Here is a 25947-nt window from a genome sequence, read left to right as displayed (position 1 = left end):
GCCAGGTTTTACCCAGTGAAGAGTACTCCTGTCCAAGACATGAGCAGCCAGTTTCTCCAGGAGAATGCTGTGGGTAACAATGTCTAAGGCTTTACTAAAGTCTAGGTAGACAACATCCACAGCCTTTCCCTCATCCACTAAGTGGGTCACCTTTTCATAGAAGGAGATCAGGTTAGTCAGTCAAGACCTGCCTTTTATAAACCCATGCCCACTAGGCCTTATCACCTGCTTGTCTTGTATATGCCGTGTAATGGCACTCAAGATGATCTGCTCCATAACCTTCCCCAGCACTGAGGTCAGACTGACAGGCCTGTATTTCCGTGGATCCTCTTTCTGTCCCTTCTTGTAGATGAGCATCACATTTGCTAACCTCTAGTCAGCTGTGACCTCCCTGATTAGCCAGGACTGCTGATAAATGATGGAATGTGGCTTGGTGAGCACTTCTTTCAGCTCCCCTAGTACCCTTGGGTGGATCCCATCTGGCTGCATAGACTTGTGCATGTCTAAGTGGTGTAGCAGGTCAGTAACCATTTCCCCTTGGATTATGGGGGCTTCATTCTGCTCCCCATTCCTGTCTTCCAGCTCACGGGACTGGGTAACCCGAGAGCAACTGTTCTTATTATTAAAGACTGAGGCAAAGAAGGCATTTAGTACCTCAGCCTTTTTTTTTTTTCTGAGTTCCAGCCAAAGCTCACTGTTCATCATGAACATAAAACATGAAATACAGATACTGTTTAAATACTGGCAAGAGAAACTGAACTGAGTACCTCTCTAAATCACCCATCAGTGTTGTTCTGATGAGACTTCACTAGGAAGCAGTCTATTCAGTCTATGCAGACTAACAGACTACGGAGCAGGTAGATGATAAATTAGATAGTAAATGTGCCCTTTGCCTTCTTCATACATTAATTAGGCCCTCAGAGAGTGATTGATGAATAGAAATATGAGTGCCGTCATCTGTATCATAACAGGATATAGAATAGATGGGGAGACCAACACCATTTTCACAAGGCCATGCAACTTATCTCAATTTTGATACTCATGGAGTATGCAGTGGTTATCAATGCATACCTGCCCGATTTCTCAGTTCCTGGTCAGCAGGCTGAGCTCAGCTGGTGCACAGGTGGGGCACTTTATTTGTGCTGTTATTAACTTCAGTTGCACTGCTAATACATGGATAGTATTTTAATCTGCTTAACTATTTTATAGTATTGGGGCCTTGCAGTATTTTGCCAGTTTTTTCTTGCTGTATGAGGAGTATATAATGAAGATAACAAAAATGTAAAGAAGGGAAGTAGAAACTGGTAGAAATAAAAGGGGAGGCACAGTCCAGGAGGTTCCTCCAGTGCATTGATGATAACTTCCTCATGCAGATGGTGGAGGAGCTGACTAGGAGAGGTGCACTGCTGGAACTCATCCTCACTAACAAGGAGGGTCTGGTTGAAGCAGTAAAGGTTGAGGGCTGCCTGGGTTGCAGTGACCACGACATGGTGGAGTTCAGCATCTTGTGTGGCAGGAACAGAATAGCAAGTAGAATTGCAACCCTGGACTTTAGCAGGGCTTTGGCCTTTTCAAGCAATTGCTGGGAGAAATCCCATGGGCAAGACTGCTTGAAGGAAAAGGGGCCCAAGATAGCTGCATTGCATTCAGAGATTGCTTCTTCCACGCTCAGGATCAGAGCATCCTCACACGTAGGAAGTCAAGGAAGGGAGCCAGGAGGCCTGCGTGGTTGAATAGGAATCTGTTGGGTATGCTCAAGCAGAAGAGGAGAGTTTACAGGTCATGGAAGCAGGGGCTGGCCACTTGGGAAGAATATAAGGCTGCTGTTAGAGGATGTAGGAAGGCAGCTAGGATAGCCAAGGCCTCCTTAGAATTACAGCTGTCGAGAGGGGTCAAGGACAGCAAAAAGAACTTTTTCAAATACATAGCAGATAAAACTAATACCAGAGGCAATGTAGGCCCACTGATGAATGGGGTGGGTGCCCTGGTGGCAGAAGATACAGAGAAGGCAGAATTACTGAATGCCTTCTTTGTCTCTGTCTACTCTGCCGGAGGCTGTCCTGGGGAGCCCTGTACCCCTGAGACCCCGAATGAAGCCAGGTCAATGGAGGAGTTTGCTTTAGGCGATGAGGACTGGGTTAGGGAGCAATTAAATAGTCTAGACATCCATAAATCCATGGGTCCAGATGGGATGCATCCGCGGGTGCGGAGGGAGCTGGCTTAAGTCATTGCTGGACCGCTCTCCAACATCTTTGCCAAGTCTTGGGAAATGGGAGAGGTGCCCGAGAATTGGAGGAAAGCAAATGTCACTCCAGTCTTCAAAAAGGGCAAGAAGGAGGACCCGGGTAGTTATAGACCGGTCAGCCTCACCTCTGTCCCTGGGAAAGTAATGGAACAGCTTATCCTTGGTGCCATCTCAAGGCACATCAAGGATAAGAGGGTTATTAGGGGCAGTCAGCATGGCTTTACCAAGGGTAAGTCATGCTTGACCAACCTCATAGCCTTTTATGAGAATGTAACAAGGTGGATGGATGGTGGCAGAGCGGTGGATGTGGTGTACCTTGACTTCAGTAAAGCCTTTGACACAGTCTCCCACAGCATCCTAGTTGCTAAGTTGAGGAGGTGTGGTCTAGACAATAGAGTAGTGAGGTGGGTTGCAAATTGGCTTAAGGAGAGAAGCCAGAGAGTGGTAGTCAATGATGCGGAGTCTAGTTGGAGGCCAGTATCTAGTGGAGTGCCTCAGGGGTCAGTACTGGGGCCAGTATTATTCAATATATTCATTAACGATTTAAACGAGGGAATAGAGTGTACTATCAGCAAGTTTGCTGATGACACTAATCTGGGAGGACTGGCTGACACACCAGAAGGCTGTGCTGCCATCCAGTGAGACCTGGACAAACTGGAGAGTTGGGCGGGGAATAACCTAATGAAATTTAACCAGGGAAACTGTAGAGTCCTGCATCTGGACAGGAACAACCCCAGGTTCCAGTATAGGTTGGGAAAGTACATATTAGAGAGCAGTGTAGGGGAAAGGGACCTGGGGGTCCTGGTGGACAACAGGATGACCATGAGCCAGCACTGTGCCCTTGTGGCCAGGAAGGCCAATGGCATCCTGGGGTGTATTAGAAGGGGGGTGGTTAGTAGATCGAGAGAGGTCCTCCTTCCCCTCTACTCTGCCCTGGTGAGGCCACATCTGGAATATTGTGTCCAGTTCTGGGCCCCTCAGTTCAAGAAGGACAGGGAACTGCTGGAGAGGGTCCAGCGTAGGGCAACAAAGATGATTAAGGGAGTGGAGCACCTCCCTTATGAGGAAAGGCTGAGGGAGCTGGGTCTCTTTAGTTTGGAGAAGAGGAGACTGAGGGGTGACCTTATTAATGTTTATAAATATATAAAAGGTGAGTGCCATGAGGATGGAGCCAGGCTCTTCTCGGTGGCAAACAATGATAGGACAAGGGGTAATGGGATCAAGCTGGAACACAAGAGGTTCCACTTAAATTTGAGAAGAAACTTCTTCTCAGTGAGGGTGACAGAGCACTGGAACAGGCTGCCCAGACGAGTTGTGGAGTCTCCTTCTCTGGAGACATTCAAAACCTGCCTGGACATGTTCCTGTGTGACCTCACCTAGGCGTTCCTGCTCCAGCAGGGGGATTGGACTAGATGATCTTTTGAGGTGCCTTCCAATCCCAAACATACTGTGATACTGTGATCATGAGAAGCCATGGGTAGATGTATAATTATTGACTGTAGGATGGGAAGAATTGGTCTGAATGAATGATTGAATGAATGAAGTATAGAAAAATATCTGAATAATATGGAAGGTATTGAATAGCTCCTGGTCTAGTATGAGAAAAGGGAGTTTGTCTATATTAAAATTCATTACATTTGGAACAAATAAGTAGAAGATAAAATGGTTGAGTTACAATTAACTGGTTTATCACGGGATGCACAGAGTATTTTGCTATAACTTGAATGAAGACTACTTTTGATGAAATAGATATCCTGTAAGATTTTCATGTTGGCCTCACTGTTGCTGAAATTGCAGCTTAAATGCTTCTCATTGAAATGAATTCCAAAGAGATCATTAATCCTATCAAAGAAGCAAAAAAATATGAGAAAGTTCTTGAAGATGCATCATAGAGGTAGGCGAGGAGATTAGATGTTTCTGTTGGAAAATTTTAAAGTAGCATCTTTTAACTATCAGATCTGAACCCCATCCATGTAGGTGAATAATTCTTATTAGAGCAGTCACAATGCAGTCAGTGTGTACAATCTAGCCTTTGGAATACTAACTTTTTAATTCTAAACAGTGAATTAAAAATGACGCAGATACAGTTTTTAAACATCTCTTATAGCAATTTTTAAATTTCATGTATTTGGTTTTAAAGGACTGCGGCTCCTTTCGTACATGTGCTAAAAATGCCACCAGAATGAGGTGTTTATGCTGTATGACAAGGGGAACTCTTCAAGTAAGGTTAAATTGTGTAATTTGCTCATGAGGTTTCATCTCAGACGACCCGGTCTTATCAACAAATATAAAGAAACATGCTGTCTGCAAGAACATGGTACCTAGAATAGCATAATTTTGAAACATCTGATTTCTGTTGGTAGCAAAATCTTATTTGTAACATCTTTGAAATTTAATTGTTACTAAATTTAAAAAAAAACCCAAAAAACAGAAAAAAAATAGATTCTAACTTCAGAGCTAACATTGGCTGAAGATCTTCTGGAAAGATTCACAAAAAAAAAAAAAGGTAAACATTGGATTTGAGCAGTGAAATGTGAAACTTATTTTATAGAACCTTTTATGGATCATGTACACAAAGGTCATAAATTATTTTGCACAGTAATGCCTAGAACATTGTGGGATTTTTTAGGAAAACTTTTCTTTACATTTTTAATTTTTTTTGATTATTTGCAGAAACACAGAATTCATAAAACATGAAAATGTATTTGGAATTATGCTCAAAGCACTGAAAAGATATTATTAATACATTGCCTTGTGGGTAGATATGTATGACTGAAATTATAGAAGCAACTCAATCTTCTGTAATAGCAGTAAGAGAATAATAATATTGCCATTTAAAGGTTTACTTAGAACATTTTGCACATTTACCAAGAATCTACAACATTTTTAGCATTTCTAGTGTCTGGTGCCAAAAAGTCAAAGCAATGTGGTGAATAGTTTTGTCAATGACAATCTCAAAAATCTAGAACACAGTTCAGTTTTTACTTCCTGAGAGTATAAGAAAATATTAAAAGCTTTTCATGCAGATTGGTGACGTTTCAAGTCCACTTCTCAGATACATGGTAAAATATAATTAATTTGATTCTGAGAATTCAATAATAAACATCAGTGACCTCAGGATTCAAAACAATTTTTGTTTAATCCTTCTAACACAATACAATCTAACTGGAAAATCTTTCAAGCAGAAACATAAAATGGAGAAGACAGTTAAGGATGCTTGAATTATTAGAGTTGAAACTATTAGAAGTCAGAATTTCCTTAGCTCCTTTATTATTGTTCCAGCATATCAATTTTCCAAAGTGTAAACTTTTCTCAGGAACACTTCTGTGTTATTTTATGGCTGTGGCTTCTTGGGGTGAAATTCCTAACTGAAGTAAAGAGAATATATAGTTATTAAAATGAACTTGAGTAGCTACAGAGAGAATGAGCAATCAGTCCCTGAGGCAGTAGTGGTTAGTGCAGTAACCTGTAATGTAAGAGAAAAGCAGAGGCTTTCTTTTACCTCTATTTGAGTAAACAAAGTCTTCTGGAAGATGTAACCATCTTTTAGAATTATAAAATAAAATACTCCCTCAGAAGCTCTTTATTTCATCCCAATAGAAAAGGGAAGTTTTTTAAGTGTCAGAGAACAGGAAAAAACTGTTTCCAATTTAGATTTAATTATAAATTACAGTTACATTTCATCAAGTTCAAAGGCAGTCAATTACTGACTGGAATAAAGAGCAATTCTCCCAAGATATCCTTTTGCTACATAAATATGACTAGAGCTGACAGATTTATAAAAGCTTTTGTTTGGTTTTGAAAGAATGTAACTTGGTTTGGTTCCATCTGCAATAACTTTGAATTTCAATGCAACAATTTTTTATATACCTTTACATGCATTTTCATGAAAGTTTTGTTTTTTACTGTCTGGGTTGCATGATTTTCCATGACACATGTTGGACATCCTTGGCAGCCATCATCCTAAAATATTAATGTTTATCATCAGCATTATATGCTGTTCTGCCTGCTGGTTAAGGGAAATCAAATTTCACCTCCTTGCTCAGAAAAAAAGTTTTTGCATGCCAGGTGGAAAGATTTCACTGTGACTGTCATGATCTCCAGGGGACTTCTCAGATGTTATGATCATTGAAGATTTCCCAGAAGCCTAGCTATCAGCATGCACTGAGTTCTTGGTCTTGTCTGAGTTACCGCTACCATCATTTACAGGTTCTCTTGTAGAAGAGAGTGTCTTTGTTTTATAAACTTTTACTTTCTATGCTCTCACAGGAATCTTTTCAATTACTCATCTTGCATTATTAAAAAAGAAAGTTTACTCCACACTTATCTCCTGCACCAGTACCCCTTACTGTGTCTGGGAGTATCTAATCAATTTCATAATTTGTATATGACATTTAATACTCTTCATATGATTTTTTTTCAACATTGCTAAAAGCATTACAGACTAATGAGAAGTAAAGGAATCTTTTAATCTGCTGTATTAGAGATTAGAGTCTGTTTAACTGTTGGAAACAAATTCTAACTGTGGGACAGGCAGACAAACTCCACTGAAGGCAATTGTAGCCAGAAAAATACTGAATATATGAAAGTAAAAATAAAGCAAAACTATTTTAGCTCACATTTTTGGCTGAAATGGTATAGTTCTCCTATTATTCATCCTACTCTGTTTCAGTGAAGCAATGTTACACGTCTCTCACAGTAAACAAAAATGACAAATCCAAAATGCACCATTTCCATAGCCTCTGTCTGTCTCATGGATGTATTTCTCCTTCAACTCTTGCATTGCTTGTTTGGAGAGTTATTTTTTACTTCAAGCAAGGTCTTTTAAAAATTATTTTAATTGTATTTGGCCTGGATGGGATAGAATCATAGAATCATTTCAGTTGGAAAAGACCCTCAGGATCATCAAGTCCAACCATAACCTAACCTAACTCTAGCACTAAACCATGTCCCTAATAACCTCATCTAAATGCCCTTTAAACACCTCCAGGGATGGTGAGTCCACCACTTCCCTGGGCAACCTGTTCCAATGCCCGACAATCCCTTCCGTGAAGAATTTTTTCCTAATATCCAATCTAAACCTCCTCTGGTGCAACTTGAGGCTGTTCCCTCTCATCCTATTGCTTGTTACTCAGAAGAGACCAACACTCCTTTCAGGTAGTTGTAGACAGCGATAAGGTCTCTCCTCAGCTTTTCCAGGAGAATGCTGTGGGATACGGTGTCAAAGGCTTGTCTGAAGTCTAAGTACACAACATCCACACCCTTTCCCTCATCTACTAGGTGGGTCACCTTGTCATAGAAGGAGACCAATTTGGTTCAAACAGGACCTGCCTTTCATAAACTCATGATGACTGGGCCTGATCACATGGTTTTCTTGTATGTGCCATGTGATGTTACTCAAGGTCATTTGCTCCATTATCTTCCCTGATACTGAGGTTAGACTGACAGGCCTGTAGTTACCCAGATCCTCCTTCCAGCCCTTCTTGTAGATGAGCATCACGATAGCCACCTTCCAGTCAACTGGGACCTCCCCAGTTAACCAAGATTTCTGATAGATGATGGAAAGTGGCTTAGTGATCACCTGTGCAAGCTCCCTCAGCATCCTTGAGTGTATCCCATCTGGCCCCCTAGACTTGTGGGTGTCCAAGTGGTATAGCAGGTTGCTAACCATTTCCCCTTGGATTATTTGGGCTTCATTCTGCTCCCCATCCCTGTCTTCTGGCTCAGGGGGCTGGTTACCTGGAGCACAACTGTTCTGACTATTGAAGACTGAGACAAAGAAGGCATTTAATACCTCAGCCTTTCCCTCATCTTCTGTCACTATGTTTCCTTCTGTATACATCAGGGGATGGAGATTCTCCTTCGCCCTCCTCTTGTTGCTAATATATTTATAGAAACATTTCTTGTTTCCTTTCACAGTGGTGGCCATGCTCAGCTCTAGTTGAGCTTCGGCCCTTCTAATTTTCTCCCTGAATGGATGGAGTTAATTTTCCCCATAGAAGCCCCCATAGTGCTGTGCTTTATAGCTGGAAAGGTATTGATAACACACCAATATTTTGCCTACTGCTGAGCAGTACAGGCACTAAATCAAGACTGTCTCTTCAAACCCCCCACCCCTAAAGGCCAATAAGGCCAGTAGGCTGGGGGTGAGCAAGAGATTGGGAGGGGACACGGCCAGGACAGCTAACCCTAACTGACCATAGGGATATTCTATACCATATGATGTCGTGCTCAGCTAACAGAAAGGGGAATGGGGGGGGGGGGGGGCATTTGTTATTAAGGCATTTGCCTTCTGAAGCAATCGCTATGCATACTGAAGCCTTACTTCCCAGGATGTGGTTGGACATCACTTGCTGATGGAAAGTAGAGAATAAATATTTTTGTTTTCCTTTGCTTCTGTGTGCAGCCTTTGCTTTTCCTTTACTAAACTGCCTTATCTTGACACATGAGTTTTTCATATTACGTTCTCTCCCCTGTCCTGCTGAGGAGGGGGAGGAATAGAGCAGCTTGGTGGGCACCTGGCAGCCATCCAAGGTTGTATGGGAATATATCGGAAGATTGGTGAGGAGATTAGTTAAATGTAAATACACTCAAGTGACTTGCACCTGTCTGTAGAAAAAGCACATACATCATGGTAATTGTTTTACTGATCTTGTGTGCTTGATGAGTAGAACCTCTGTGTTAGATAACATAGGCCTGTGAGAAACTCTAGGCATCTTATCACTATGTCTGAGATTCCTGTTTTGTTGTGAGAAAGAGTGGGAGGCTGTGCCTGCCTGAAGCCTTGAAATACAGGCAAGCTCAGCAGGCCCAGTGATGTTCCACCAGGGCTGAACTGCTGCAGCACCTGTGTCCCCGCTTGTGTAACCTCTGCCTGGGAGCTTAGGTGCGACTTCGGAGATCCCCCAGTAGAGAGGTAACTAAAATAAAACATGCTCTTTGCAATGCATTCGTGGCCTCTGGCTCTTCTTGCGACATGCCTGCATATGTGCACACAAAGGTTAACCTGTAAACCCACCTTCTAGAGAGCCAAATGAACAGTGTATCTGTTAAAATTCATGCAGGCTTTTTATTTTATGCAAAGCAGCAGGAAGAATGTTGTGCCTTTTCTGGTGCAGAGCTAAGTTTCCCATCAGAGCCATATGTCTGCAATGCAGACCTTCTCTCTCCCTCAGTGGATCCCAATGGAAATAAGAAAGAAATGTGGCAGCTGCCTTCTTTCAGCTACAAAGAAGCATAGCAGAATGTTTTTGTGACAGCTACAGCACCAAACACTGCAATTCACTTCCAATCCAGCTAAACCAAAGCTGCCAGGAGACTTTCAGCTAGCCACTTAATCACTGTATTGCTTCCTTTCTCAACAATAGCACGCTCCAGGAATATATATCACCTCCAGGGGCAGTCAATGTGGTTACAGAAATTGCTCAGTTCATTGTTGTCATTTTCATAGAATCATAGAATGGTTTGGATTGGAAGGGACCTTTAAAGATTATCAAGTCCAACTCTCCCTGCCATGCGCAGGGACATCTTTCACTAGATCGGGTTGCTCAAAGTCCCATCCAACCTGGCCTTGAACACTTCCAGGGATGGGGCATCCACAACTTCTCTGGGCAACCTGTCCCAGTGTCTCACCAGCCTCATAATAAAAATTTTTTCTTATATCCAATCTAAATCTACTTTCAGTTTAAAACCATTGCCTTGGTAAAAAGTCTCTCTCCATCTTTCTTAAGTATTGAAAGGCCACAATAAGGTCTCCTCAGAGCCTTCTCTTCTCCAGGCTAAACAACCTCAACTCTCTCAACCTTTCCTCGTAGGAGAAGTGTTCCAGCCCTCTGATCATTTTCATGGCCCTGCTCTGGCCCAGCTCCAACAGGTCCATGTCTTTCTTTTACTGTGGACCCCAGAGCTGGATGCAGTATTCCAGGTGGGGTCTCGGCAGAGTGGAATTGAGGGGGAGAATCATCTCCCTTGACCTTGCTGGTCACACTTCTTTTGATGCAACCCAGGATACAATTTGCTTTCTGGAATACAAGTGCACAATGCCAGCTCATGTCTAATTTTTCATCCACCAGTACCCCTAAGTCCTTTTCTACAAGGCTGCTCCGACCTAGGTGCAGGACCTTGCACTTGGCTTTGTTGAACTTCATGAGGTTCACACAGGCCTACTTCTCAAGCCTGTCAATTTCCCACTAGTGAATCAGCTGCACTACTCATCTTGGAGTCATCTGAAAACTTTCTGAGGATACACTCAATACTACTTTATATGTCACTGATGAAGGTATTTTTATTGGTCCCAGTACCAACCCTGATTTCCACTTGGACATTGAGATGTTGACTGTGACTCTTTGGACACGGACATCCAACCAGTTTCTTATCCATCTAACAGTCTATTCATCAAACCTGTATCTCTCCACTTTAGAGGCAAGAAAGTTGTGGGGGACCATATCAAAGGCATTACAGAAATCCAGGTAAATGACATCCATAGATCTTCCCTTGACCACTTATGCAGTCACTCCATTGTAGAAAACCACTAGGTTAGTCAGGTATGATTTGCCCTCGGTGAAGCCATGTTGGCTGTCTCTAATCGCCTTCCTCTCTTCCATATGGCTTCAGCATAACTTCCAGGATGATCTGTTCCATGAGTTTACTGGGTACAGTACTGAGATTGACAGGTCCTTAGTTCCCAGTGTCCTCCGTATTACCCGTATTACCCTTTTTAAAAATGGGTGTGATGTTTCTCTTTTCTCCAATCACTGGGGCTTCACTTTACTGCCATGACTTTTCAGATATGATGGAGAGTGGTTTGGCAACTACATCAGCCAATTCCCTCAGGACCCTGGGATGCATCTCCTTGGGTCCCATGGAGTTGTGTATGTTCAGGTTCCTCAGGTGGTCTTGAATCTTTTCTTCTATGATGGGAGGGACTTCATTCCCCCAGTCCCTGCCTTGAGGTTGAGGGATTTGAGCAATATGGGAAGAGAGATTACCGCTGAATACTGAGGCAAAAACATTTTTGAGAACCTCAGCCTTCTCCATGTTGGTTGTCAACAGTTCTGTTGTATTTAGCAAGGGGGGGGTACATTTTTTTAATCTTCCTTTCTGACCAATGTACCTGTAAAAGCCCTTCTTATTATTCTTCACATCCTTTGCCAAATTCAGCACCAGCTGTGCTTAGCTTTCCTGATCCCATCCCTACACCTTCAGGCAGTGTCCCTATATTCTTCCCAGGATACATATCCCTTGTTTCACTACCTGTGCATTTCCTTCTTACACTGTAGTTTGAACAGGAGGTCATTACCCAGCCTTGCTGGTCTCCTGCCTTCCTTGCCTGATTTCATTCACGTGGGTGTGGAGAGCTCTTACATTCTAAGAAAAATGCCCTTAAAGAGCTGCCAGCTCTGTTCAGTTCCTTTATTCCTGATGGCAGCTTCCCAAGGGGTCCCATCCATTAATTCCTTAAACAACTGGAAGTTCACTCTTCTGCAGTTCAGGGTCTTGATTTATCACCTGGCCCATGTTCCTTGAGACTGTGAATTCCATCACGGCATGATCACTGCAGCCCAGGGCTCCCACCAATCTTGACATCTCTGAGTAGTTTATCTGTGTTGGTGAGCAACAGGTCCAGTAATGCTTCTCCTCTGGTCGGGAACTCTCCTGGTTTGCTTACAGCTTGCTGTGCTGCTTTTCCAGCAGATGTCTGGGGGACTGAAGTCCCCCAACAGGATCAGAGCCTATAGTTTAAATAAGAACACTTTGTTAACATCTTCCCCTTGATTGGGCAACCTGTAGTAAACACCAGCCACGAGGTTTCCTTTGATGGCTTGGTCTCTAATTTCCACTCACAAGCTCTCAAACTGTTCATTTCTGTTTTTTAAAGACAGCATACATAGAAGGAAACACCCTCTCTCCCCCTTCCTTGCCTGTCCCTCCTGAACAGGTTATAGCCATCAATTGCAGCACTCCAGTCTGTGATTCATCCCACCATGTTTCAGTAATAGCAATTAGATCATAGTATTCTAGTTGCACAGTGGCTTCCAGCTCCTCCTGTTTCTTTCCTATGCAGTGTGCATTGATATAGAGGCATTTCAGGTGTGCTATTGACCTTATCACCCTTTCAGAGAATCATAGAATGGTTTGGGTTGAAAAGGACCTTCAAAGGTCATCTAGTCGAACACTCCTGCAATGAGTAGAGATGTCTTCAACTAGATCAGGTTGCCCATAGCCCTGTCCAACCTGACCTTGAATGTTTCCAGGGATGGGGCATCTACAGCCTCTCTGGGCAGTGTTTCATATCCCTCATCATAAAAAAAATTCTTCCTTATATCTAGACTGAATCTCCCCTCTTTTATTTTAAAACCATTACTCCTTGTCCTATCACTACAGGCCCTGGTAAAAAAATCTTTCCCCATATTTCTTAAAAGCCCTCTTTAAGTATTGAAAGATGGTAATAAGGACTCCCCAGAGCCTTCTCTTCTCCAGGCTGAACAACCCCAACTCTCTCAGCCTGTCCTCATAGAGGAGGTGTTCCAGCCCTCTGATCATTTTTGTGGCCCTCCTCTGGACACTGCCCAACAGGTCCATGTCTTTCCTGTACTGAAGGCTCCAGATCTGGATGCAGTACTCCAGGTGGGGTCTCACCAGAGCTGAGTAGAGGGGCAGAATCACCTCCCTCAACCTGCTGGCCACACTTCTTTTGATGCAGCCCAGGATACAATTGGCTTTCTGGGCTGTGAGCACACATTATCAGCTCGTGTCCAGCTTTTCATCCATCAGTACCCTCAAGTCCTTTTCTGCAGGGCCGCTCTCAATCCCTTCATCCCCCAGCCTGTATTGATACTGGGGGTTGCCCTGACCCAGGTGCAGGACCTTGCACTTGACCTTGTTGAACCTCATGAGGTTTGCATGCGCCCACTTCTTGATCTTGTCCAGGTCCCTTTGGATGGCATCCCATCCCTCAGGTGTGTCAACTGCACCACTCAGCTTGGTATCATGCACAAATTTGCTGAAGGTGCACTCAATCCTACTGTCTATGTCATTGATGAAGATATTAAATAGTACTGGTTCCAATATGGACCGCTGAGGGACACCACTTGTCACCAGTGTCCATCCAGACACCGAGCCACTGATCACTACCTTCTGGATGTGAACATCCAGCCAATTCCTCATTCAACAAACAGTCAATTTATCAAATCCATACTTCTCAAATTTAGAGAGAACGATGCTGTGGGGGACTTTACAGAATTCAAGATAGGTGACATCCATAGCCCCACTTAGTTTTCTCATCCATTTCACACATAGGCTGAATAGCAATTATCATAATCCACAACCCAAACCTTACCTTATTAGCCTTCTATTTATACTCCTTAATAACCACCACCGTATTCCTTATCCTCAACACAACCAAAGTTCTAAAATCAACAATAATAACTTCATGAACAAAAACTCCTATACTAAATGCAACCCTAATGTTAGCCTTACCTATAAATGTAACTATTCCTACATTTATACAGTCCTAAAATTACATTTGGCCCTTTGAAGGCAACCGCGAGGCTGATATGGCCCCTGGTGAAAATGAGTTTGACACCCCTGCTCTAGACAATTAAGAATAGGGTATTCTGTATTTCTTTACTAATATTCTAGGTTTTAAAATTGTTCTTATCATCCATTTTGTTTATGCACTAGAAATGGCATGTGTTTGAATTTTCGACCCCTGAAGGGAAAAAAACAGAACTTTTAAATAATGTTGATCACCATTTATTTTGATGCCTTGGCAGTTTACTAGCCTGCAATTGCTGACTTCTGTTATTCTGAACTGAAATAGCTGTAGTGTGTTTATCAGGGATCAATCACCTGATTCCTGCCACATTTCTACAGCAAAGGAGAAGCTTCCATTAAAAACTCTGCAAAATGCAGTAGTAACATCTTGGGGGTTTGTTTTATTGTTTTCAGGGTGCTGGGTGCACTGCACTGGTGGTAGCTGTGGTTGCAAGGAAGTTAGAACTTACCAGAGCTGAAAAACATGTGCATAATTTCATGATGGACACCCAGCTAACTAAAAGAGTAAGTCATACTTTATATTCACAACTGAAAAGGAAACGTGTGTTAAATTTATTTCTGCATTTGTTTTAAATGGTTTCATACTCCATTCTCTTGTTGAACTTTTTCATGGGTGTGGTTTTGCAAGATGCTATGTGGAGGAATTGAATGCCCTGAGCTTCTCTTTGAAGTTGAGGGCAACAGCAGGTTCTCAGAAGATTTTGAGGATTTGCGTATTCTTCTATAAAGGGTCCTTGAAGCTGGAAGATAATTGATGCAATCAACAGTTAACATTTGTGAAACTAGAGACAAATATATGAAACTGGCAAACTTTCATGCAGCATATGAGGAATATATATATTTTTAAGGTTTATTCTGTTCAGCTATCCTTCATATAAATGTAAATATCAGTTTAATAGTATATCCAAGTGGTGTTTTGGTATTTTCAGACTCATGAAACTCAAAGGAAATTAAAAGCAAACAAAACCAGCAACCAAATCTGAGATGTACCTAAGATCACAAACCCATTACACAGATACTAAAGCCTGAAGATAGCCAGATCTTGTAGAAATGCAAGGACTAGAGATCTTGGAGAAGTCTCTCAAATCTGATTCTGCTTTCACTTAAGTCAAGACTAAGGTTCTCTGATGCTTTTATGGTTTCAAGATTGGGAGCTCCTGCTGAGAAGACCTACTGCATAGCGTTCCTAAAATGCCTTTTCCTATACACTGGGTTAGCTCTGACAACTGCGGTGACTGGCATGATATAAAGCCAGAGGGAGAGAAAATACAGATCAATAACAAGGACTGTTTGCCTTTGCAAGTAGCCTAGTAATTCTGTCATTAATCAACATTGCATTGAAATTCTTTGTCTATTGCTTTCAAGTATTCTTGGGAATACTGGAGGGCCTAGGAAGGAACTGTAGTATTCTTATGTTTAATGTTTTATAGAAAGCCTAATTTAAAAAAAAATTCAAAGCACTCATGAAATAGAACACTGGCTACATTTATTGACAAGTTGTCTTTTCATCTCCTCTAAGAATGGTAAGAAAGAAACCAGAAAAAGGAAAAATATAAAAACCAAAACAAACAAAAACCTGTTTTCTAACATCTCTGAAAATGTATAAGACTGTTAAATTGCTAAGAGAAACAAAGGTAATAATGAGACAGGAAAGAGAGAAATTTTATGGTGGTCTAAAATGTATCTAGTTAATTGCCATACAGATAAGAAATTAATAATCCTTCTCTGTAATTTATATTGTCATAAACAACAAATGTGCCTAACTCTTTTCAAAAGGGAGAAGTAATTCCCAGATGCAGCTTCTTCATGTACCCATTTCCCACAGTTAAGCAGTTTTAAGTGCTTTAGAAAGACTTTATATTAGAAAAGATAAAAGGGAACATAATGCTATTATTGTCAACCTGGTGTTTTTCTTTTATGAAACAGGTGAAAAATGCAGCAGCCAATGTACTCAGGGAAACATGGTTAATTTATAAAAGTACAAAGCTGGTTAAAAAGATAGACCATGCAAAAGTAAGGAAGCATCAACGAAAATTCTTGCAAGCTATTCATCAGTAAGTACAATTTTACTTTGTTTTTCCTGTTCAAACACTCTCCTACACTCTCATTATTTTCCTCATTCTCTTTCTTGTTCTCATTCTGCCTCATTTTCTCTCATTCCCTTTCTGTGTCTCTTCCTATTTCTCTCATTTCCCCTCTCACTCTCTTTAACTCTCATTCTCTTTCACATTCTCTTTCTTGTTTTCTTGTTTTCTCTCTCTCCCTCTCCCTCTCTCTGTTTTTCTGTCTCAATATTCCTTTCTTTCTCTGTCTCCTTTCTCATTCTGTCTCATTCTTTATTGTCCTGTCTTTTTGCACCTTTTCCTTTCTCCCTCTTTCTCCCCCTCTATCCCCCCTCCTCACTCTTTCTTTCTCTTTTTTCCTCTCTTGCACACCTCTCCCCCCCTTCCCTCATTGTCACTCCTTTATTGCTCTCGGTTTCTGTCTCTTGGTTTCTCTTTTGCTTTCTTGCTCCCTTGCTCACTCCCCTGCTTTCCCTCTCTCCTTTCTCTTGTACATGTTCTTCCTCTGCATGCTCTTCCTCTCTTGCACACACTCTCCTTCCCTCACACATGCACTGTCTCCCTATTGAGTATGAATTTTCTCTTTCAGAGTAAGACAAAGATCAGGTTTTACTGTAGTACCTATTTAGAAAATAAAATCCTCTGGTTATGTGCAGCATAGGGTAATGCAGAGTTGTTGGGAGTGTTTGTAAGAGTTTTCCAAGTCACAGCCAGCTAAAAGTGATACAGTGGTTCACTTACTCTTCCTTGGACTACATGGGAGAAATAAAAAGACTTTTGTCCCCAGCAGCCACAGACTCATCGTAAGGAACATCCATGACCCATGCTGCTATTTGTCTGTTCTATTTGAGATGTCTATCAAGCCTGTGGCAGCCTTTTGTATGACCTGTGAAATGGATTTTCCATGACATACTGGGGAGATGTAGATTGTTTAAGGTAAATTTTGAACTGATGTTTTGATAATTGTGAAGTATGGGTCTCTGTGTGACCCAGGCTGTGAGGAGAGCTGAGGGCAGCATCCAGCTGACACACCTACATTCCTGAAAAATATTCCTATCTTGCATAAAAGGAAGGCTAGGTTATTAACTTTCCTATTAGTAAACTGAGTATAACAGTCATTGGCTAGCAATGTTGTAAAGAACTAGGTAGATAAGCTTTGAAGATATGAAGAATTCTACAAACCTTAATTTAAAATGTCCTTTCAAGGTTAAATGTTACTGTGCTCTTTTAAAAAAACCTAAGGCAATAGCATCCACAAAAGCTGAGGCTTTTTTGGGTAGATAAAAAGGAGTTTTTTTATCAGTTCTGTCATCTTACTTATCTTAAAGGACTGGGAGGATGAGAGGAGTGGCAGGGGTTGTGGGGTAGAAGGTGGCATGTACAGTATGTCCTTTGCTGGACTTGAATCCCTGACTCCAAAGGTTAGTCCATAACATTTTAACCTTGCTATTTATTTTGTGTGAGCTGACACGGGCAGGACACAGGAACAAACACAAAATCACGGATGAAGTGCAAAGAGTAAATTTATTTCTGTTAACTCATGAACCAGGGGATCTCCGAAGCAACACCCAGGCAGGACCACATAAACGGGAATGCAGGCACTGCGTGGCTTGGTCCTTGCTAGTGAATTACCAAACCTGCTGGTTTTGCCTGTACATCAGGAATTCACACAGGTGTAGTTTTCCACTGTGCTTTGATCTTCCCCACAGCAGGGCAGAAATCTCAAGCATGTTTGATAAGATGCCTCTAAGGCTATCACAGGCCTATGTTATCTAAGCAAATCTAAGTATTTGCATGTTAATCTTGTGGAAATGTATCCAGGGCATGTGCTTGCGTACAAGACTACAAAACACAACGAGCCAATCTGTGATACAGGAGGAAAACTGGAGTGTCATCACCTTCCAGTAATACAAATGCCATTGCTCCAGCTCCTTCAACTAATATTACTCTGGGTTTAATAACCTGGTGAGGGGTAATTGACCACACAGATTGGAGAGCTATGGCTTGTGCCTTTTCAGATTGAACTTCCATTTGATGATGGGTTTGTGACACCTATAACACTTTTCCGATGCTATCTCCTCTAGATAAGGCACAGATATTTGTCAAAGATATCTGAAATATAAGAACTCAAGAATCTGGTATCAATAGAGGATGCAAAATAAGAGGAGAAGTTGAAGTATAGAACCATATAGTGTTCTCGGGGGTCATTATTTGAAACTTCATGTCTAGACTGATAGGTTATGGTCCTGCCATGCAATCTGCCAGTGTAAACAATTCCATTTCCTCTATAGTTAATATTTTGGGAGAGATACCATCTGGAAGAATTTAAATCCTCACCATGTTTTGTGCTGGAGGTGTTGTACTTCCATTGGTAAGCTAGGCATCTTTTTTGTGCTCTTATATTAACTCGTCATAAGGGGGAGCCTCTTCCACAGGAGAGGTACAGATATCTCCTAGGGGAAGAGTTTTCCCTAGTGTGAGCATATGATTAAATGATACAGTTCCTAGAAGGGTGGTGTGTGGAGTGGTTACGTTGTCGTGGTTTAACACGAGTTAGCAATATAACCATAATAGCTGCTTGCTCACTCCAATCCCCCTCCCATCCTGAATAGGGGAGAGAATCAAAAGGGAAGGGAGAAATTCATGGATTGAGATAAACACAGTTTAATAAAATAACAAAATAACAGTAATATACTACTACTACCACTGATATATATAAAATAGAAATAGAATATAAAATAAAAGATACTCAATGCAATTCCTCACAAACTCCGTCTGCACTGAGCAGCCAGTCTCAGGAAGCAGCACCCTGGTCCCAAACAGCCAATCCTGGAGAGAGAAGAGACAAAAAGGCAGAAAGGCCCAGAGGCCTCAGCAAAATGGCAGGATGGCAAAAGGCTGAACTAAAGAAAGTCCCGAACAAAACTCCCCAGAACAGGTCTCCATCCCAGCTCCGAGCTAGCCAGAAGATCTGACTCTCCTCAAATATGAAGTGTGATGCTAATGGCATGGAATATTCTTATTGATCATTCTGAATGTCATTCAAGGTCTGCCCCATCTATGCCCCACTTCCTAGTTGCCTCTCACATGTGGGCAGAGAGCTCAGAGGCCTTGGCTACAAAACAACAGCAGTTAAAAACATTAACTCTGTCCCTGGGTGTTATCTTCTTGTTCTCAGACTAAATCCAAACAACAACTGTGCTAGCTATGAAAAAGAAAGGTTTCTAATTGCATGAAGGAAAATTAACTTGTTTTCAGTCGAACCAGCACACATGTGGTTTTCCTGGTAGAAATTGCTGCTGTAAATAATGTTTCCATTTCCAATGTATATAGCTGCCTGAGTTACCTCTGCATGGGCCCTAATGGAATCATCAGTAACCCACCCATGAATAGGTATGGCTGTGTGTGTAGTCACGCTACCTTGGCCTGTGTTTCAGTTTCTTGTAGTGCCCAAACTACAGCTAAATTTGTTTTTCTGTCACGGTTGAGATGGACAAACAACATAGACCAAGTTCTTCCAGGATGAAAGTAGTAGATGTCATTTATTGCCACAAGTGCATTTTGATACAGTTTTACCAATTCATGTGTCTCTTCACTATTGGTTACAAGTTACAGCAGTAACATCTCATTGGCTAATTTTGCTATCATCCATGTTACTCTTCTACTCCCTTCTCTCTCACGGGTGCACCTTAATATTTCCAGATACTCCTTTACTGCCATCATTCTCATGGGTAGGCCTTAATATCTTCAAGGCTAATTTCTGTTTGCATGCTCTCCGTCAGGGAATCCATGGACCCGTCGTAGTTTCCCACGATTTCCCCTTTTTGTATTTGTGCTAAAAAAATTGCTTTCACTGTCCACTGCAGGGCCCTTTGCAGTAGAGAAATCATGCATGGCAACATTTGTAACACAACCACAATGACCATCAGAACGATCAGTCCCGTTTTCACTACCAATAACAACCACCCTGAAAGCCCCCAGCCACTAAACAGTTTATTTAACCAATCCCATTCATCATCAATTGTAACTTTTGTACTCCCTCTTTCAATAATTGTATACTTTATGAATTGACTCAGAATGATTTGACAAGTTCATACAGCACATACCATCAAAATCTTCACACCCATGTTCTTGAACTAATAATGAAAAGTCTATTGCAGCTCTATTCTGCAGTGTAGCATGTCTTACAGAATCTACATCTAACAAGAGCCCACTTAAAGCCTTAGAAGTTCTGTTAGTTTGCTTAGCTAACCAGCATCCTAATTTTTCTGAACTATTTAAAGCTTTAGCTGTGCCAACACCAGGTGCAAGAGATCCTAAAACCCTTAATCCCGATCCACTAAGATGTACATTATCATCACATTTTGACTTATATATATGCAAAAAGTGTTTTTCCCATGTTGCTCTTCTGTGATCTACTATCATGGATACATTGGGCATTAAGAGAGTTAATCATCCCAAACTACATGGTCCTCCAACAGCATTAGAAGGAATTCCTGGCCAGGCTCTATCTCCGCAGATCAAGAGTACACCATACGGGAGTTTTTGGGGTCACTGTCCCTCATTGTTAACAACACCGCTTGGATTCTTCTGCAAGGCATTGCACCAGCGAGTTTCATTTCTGTAGTCATCAAGGATAGCATCAACATTTTGCAGTTTTATCCATTCATGCTTTAGCATATTGTTCTGACACTTTTCACAAAGCAGCTGGATACAAGCGTCCATAGGCACAGATCCCAGCAATTCCATTTCCTGTGGTTCAATATCTGCCTCCGGGAGGCAATTAATCCAAAGTGCCATGTTGGTATTATTACAGTTGGTTGCAATGCCTCTGCACTGACCACTATTTTGAAACAGTGGTGTGATGCTGCTGTAGTCATCAAGGGGGATGCAAACCAAGCATGTGTGGAATGGGTTTTCCAAAGATGCCATAGCTAGACATATAGAGTTCTGGTCAGTCATGTTGGCTAAAGTAATCCACATGTTAGTCTTTGTCTGTGCAGGAATCCAAAATGCAGCAGCTGCAGCAATCATCGCCAGGAAGATAACACAGGTTGCACATTTCGCGCAAGCAACCATTGTGGCCCTTGATCTGTAAAGACACAAGCATAGCCTCTCCCTCAGGTTATCAATTGATGTGGCCCTTCCCATTGACCATTAACTGGTGATTTGACCATAAATAATGTTGGTTCTTTCTGATTTAGCATGTTTTTGGGTCATACTTGCAAAGTGTTTCATCACAGGGGGAATTTGGGCTGCACCACTTAGATGTAAGTGATTCATCACATACAATGTTTTTGACAATCAGTTTTGTGGTGTTTCCCCTACTTCTCCCCCTTTTTGTTTTTTGAAAAAAAATTCAGAATCAAATGCATGCGTTGGACCTTGACTACATACTCAGAATCACAAATCAAATTTAGAGGTTCCTCCTTAAAAAGCTCTAAGTAATGTAAAACTGCGCCAGGTTCTGCTAATAATTGGGTAGAGCCAGGTAGAGCTGCCTCTGGGTCTCCCTGACAAAACAGGTCAGTGCACGCTGGAGCCCAATTGGCACCCGCCCCCGCTGCCCTAGCAAGCTGGACTGGGTAAGGCTTTTATTAGTGTCTCATCTGGCGTGCTGCAACTGTCATCCTAAAACCAGGATTCTTTACCTATTGTGCATACAAAAGAGCCAAATTTAGTACACCAAGATGAGAGACAGCCTATCATAGAGTTGTGCAAGTCTCAATGCTGGAATAAAGCTAGCATGCTAGAAAGAAAAGTAAGAGCTATTACGCACAAAATTCTATCATCACATTGACGCAGTAAAGAACTAAATTACTCATGATCTTCTGTATTATCACAAAACACACATTTTGAATCCATGGATTCTCATGATTTAACGGTCTGCGAACTCACTGTACCACACAACAGACAAAGATCAACTAAAACTGCAACATGTTTAAATAGATACACACAAAGAAAACAGGCTAACAAGGAAAACATCTATGATTGCTGTGTTATACTTAAATGTACTTAAAGGTTCTATTCTCTGGCCAGTTTTCCCAATCATTTAACTTATATAGCAGCCATCACTGATTTCAGTATTTCACAACATCCTCTTTCCTCATATTTCCAAGTGCTTTCCTATGTTCTAAAACACCTCCCAATACTGATTTCTTAGGAACACAACTGAAAATAGTAATTTCTGACCCCATCTTTGTTGGAACGATAAAGGACTCAGCATTCTGACTCAATGTGAATCATGCAAAGCCATTTATTACAGAAACAAGCTTCCTTATATATGCAACTATTCTCTGATCATGCGTCCACGCTCCAAGCATGCATTCACTGATTAGATATCATCTATGTTCACGAGCTGTCCACACACTGGAGTCTTACTGATGATGGGTCTGTTGATTTACGTCATGTTGAGGCCTTGTTATTTTAGAAATGCTTCTCTCCCACAGCAGGTCCTGTTTTCAGCATTTGAGTTGGCCTTGAAATTCCTGGCTGGTTCAGTAACAAATCTCCATCTAACAGCAACCCCTCCACAATTCCCCCTTTTTGTTCTTGAATCAGCCAGGCCCCATTTACAGCGCGCTGAATCATCTTTGAAATACACTGCAACATAGAACACGTGATTAACAACATAATTACAATTACATATAATGCAGTTAAACCTTACTTAATAAGATCAAACAACTACCCACCTCTTCCTAAACCTTCAAACCATTTGTCAAACCCTAATTCTACTATGACAATCTTCTTAATCACAGAATCACAGAATCGACTGGGTTGGAAAAGACCTCAGAGATCATCGAGTCCAACCCTTGGTCCAACTCTAGTCTGTTTACTAGATCATGGCACTAAGTGCCATGTCCAACCTCACTTTAAAAACCTCCAGGGACGGCGAGTCTACCACCTCCCTGGGCAGGCCGTTCCAATGCCTGACCACTCTCTCTGTAAAGAATTTCTTCCTAATATCCAGTCTAAATTTCCCCTGGCAGAGTTTAAGCCCATGCCCCCTTGTCCTTTTGCTGACTGCCTGGGAGAAGAGACCAATCCCCACCTGGCTATAACTTCCCTTCAGATAGTTATAGAGAGTGATGAGGTCACCTCTGAGCCTCCTCTTCTCCAGACTAAACAACCCCAGCTCCCTCAGCCTCTCCCCATAGGTCTTGTGCTCCAGTCCCTTCACCAGTCTTGTTGCTCTTCTCTGGACCCACTCCAGCACCTCAATGTCTTTCCTGAACTGAGGGGCCCAGAACTGAACACAATACTCCAGGTGTGGCCTCACCAATGCAGAGTACAGGGGAAGGATCACCTCCCTTGTCCTGCTGACCACGCTATTTTTGATACAGGACAGGATACCATTGGCCTTCTTGGCCACTTGGGCACACTGTTGGCTCATGTTGAGCTTCCTGTCAATTAGTACCCCCAGGTCCCTTTCTGCCTGACTGCTCTCCAGCCACTCTGCGCCCAGCCTGTAGCGCTGCAGGGGGTTGTTGTGACCAAAGTGCAGGACCCGGCACTTGGCCTTATTGAACTTCATCCCATTGGAATCAGCCCACTTTTCCAGTCTATCCAGATCCCTCTGCAGAGCCCTCCTGCCTTCCAGCAGGTTGACACTCCCTCCCAACTTGGTGTCATCAGCAAATTTGCTGATGATGGTCTCAATCCCCTCATCTAAATCGTCAATAAAGATGTTAAACAGGACTGGACCCAACACTGACCCCTGGGGAAACCTGTGCTGGTTTAGTTTATCTAAAGTACTATGAATAGATTCAGAATGATCAGACAAGTAAATACAACACATTCTCTCGAATTCTTCACAACTATGACCTAGTGTTAAAAGATCTATAACTGTGTGATTTTGTAGAGTAGCATGCCTAATACCATCAACATCTACTACTAATTGAATTAGTATCTCAGAAGTTAGATTAACCTATTTAAGAGACCACCAGCTTAGCTTTGATATATCTCCTAAAGCTTTACCGGCTGCTAGGTCAAGGAGAAAGACTGCAGTAGATACTGTGGTAGGAATGTCTCATGATTTTACCTCATTTTTGCATTGACTATCTAAGTGTAATATTGCCCTTTTGGTTCTCCTGCTATTTGTTCAAATTGCCATTCTCCACAGAAGGTACACCACCTGCTTGCTAATAGGCTTCTGGATCACCAGGTCTATGAGCATCTGTAACACTGAATTAGGATCCATGGTTTACATCTGAAACAGTCCTCACAACTTATCTCCCTCCTGTCCATCTGCATCCATTGAATCTTTGTTGTCTTTATTCAGCCATGGCTTGACCCATTTCGAGGGAATCCACTTCAATCCTTGGCCTGTAATGACACAAGCATAACCCTTTCTCCAAGTTATCAATTGATGTGGCCTTTTCCATTTACTGGTGATTTGACCGTAACTAATGTAGGTTCTTTCTGATTTAGCATGGTTTTGGATCATACTTGCAAAAAGTTTCATCACATACAGTGCTTTTGAAAATTGGTTTTGTGGTGTTTCCCCTACTTCTCCCCCTTTTTGTTATTTTTTAAAACAAACAAACAAACAAACAAATTCAGAATCAGATACATGTGTGGATCTTGACTACGTACTCAGAATCACAAATCAAATTTAGAGGTTCCTCCTTAAAAAGCTCTAAGTAATGTAAAGCTGTGTCAAGTTCTGCTAATTGGGTTGAACCTTCAATAATTTTTACAGAATGATGACAATTGTTATCTTCATGCCAGACCTCTACAGCTTTATGAGACTTCCCAGAACCATCAACAAAAACTGCGCAAGTATGTAGGATCAGACCAACTACAAGTATGGTCTGTGACCTGATGTTAAAGACTTGTAGGTTCTGCAGCAATTTACATTTAGGCGTGCCAAAAGCTGTGCTTTTAAGAAAATCAGCTAGTGCAATTTACAAGGACACAGATTGCAAATATTAAAAAAAAAAATCAAAATTATATTTCACAAATGGTACATGTAGGACAAAAAGATCATGGCCTATTAAGACTTAAATTTCCTGCATTTTCTTGATCAGACTAACAATCGGTATATCAGTCTGTTAGCAATCTTATACTGTCCCACAATAGCCACAGCTTGTTTCTATGTTGTAGCTATAAACAGACAAATCTGCAAGTCCAGTCGAATGCAGTTAGCTTGTAAGGTTGTCAGAAATTTATTCATCAAAGTCTCCAAATCTATTTTGTCTGTCATATTTATTGGATATTGCCTTCCCTTAACGGATCAAAGTCCTGTTTCAGTTCTATCAGTGTAGTGTTTGCTTTATCAAAACACTGGCTGTTAATACTAGTGGAAATACAGCATTCGAAATTTCCTTGGAGATTTCTCACTTGCAGCAAGCAGATCTGCACCATCCAAGCAGCTTCTTGTAGGACATGCAACTAAACAGAATTCTCAGAAAACATTATTTGAGCTTACAATTCACTTAACAAATCTTGATCCAAGAGAGGTATAGGACTTTCTGGCAAATACAAGAATTCATATGGTAAAACTTTGTTCCAAATTTGGCATTCCATTGGTCTCAAAAACAGCCTTTCTTTCATTCTCTCCCATGACCTCAAAAACTAGCACAGTGAATTTACTAAGTCTTTTACAACCAGTTACCACAGAATAAGTCTATTAAAAAAAAAAAAAAATGTTTAATTTCCCAGCTTCATTAGAACTATGGACCCACTGGCAATGCCTTTAAATTTCAACCCTCAGACTCCTCCATGCAGTATTACAGTTCTCTAGTAGTAACATTGCTGGAGGGGGAATAAAACCTCCCTCTCGCCCTCATCTGAAATGGCAGAATTTCCAGCCCAGCATGAAAACAAATCAGTTCAAACTCCACATCAAACCAGTCTGGCTCCACTCCACACCCAAATCAGTACCAGTCTCACCCAGAGAAGCACTGAGCACTCTGACCTCCCCTAAGCTGACCAGTGTGTAAATACTGACTTCAGCAAGGAGGTAAAATTATGAGCTCTCTCCCCAGATGTGCCAAAACCTAAGAAACAAGACAGAAGAAAAAAGAAACATCACTAACAACCCCTGATTCAAAGCCGAGAAGCAACACAGTGCCACAACAA

The 25947-nt window shown here is 41.7% G+C and overlaps 1 protein-coding gene across 1 annotated transcript in view; it reads left to right on the top strand.

Moving 5' to 3' along the window:
- The window catches only part of LOC308051360 (small conductance calcium-activated potassium channel protein 2-like), a gene marked incomplete at its 3' end in the record, with an annotated part of 95807 nt that overhangs the window by 49594 nt on the left and 20266 nt on the right, over positions 1-25947 (top strand). Inside the window, exons 5-6 of the mRNA XM_080361742.1 lie at positions 14195-14305; positions 15728-15855. Of these exons, the coding sequence (XP_080217868.1) occupies positions 14195-14305; positions 15728-15855 (239 nt within the window). The remainder of the gene's footprint in view (positions 1-14194; positions 14306-15727; positions 15856-25947) is intronic.

The sequence above is a fragment of the Nesoenas mayeri genome, assembly GCF_963082525.1.
Source record: "Nesoenas mayeri genome assembly, chromosome: W".
Taxonomy (NCBI): domain Eukaryota; kingdom Metazoa; phylum Chordata; class Aves; order Columbiformes; family Columbidae; genus Nesoenas; species Nesoenas mayeri.
The sequence above is the reverse complement of the archived record's forward strand: the minus strand, read 5'-3'. Positions and strand labels throughout refer to the sequence as shown.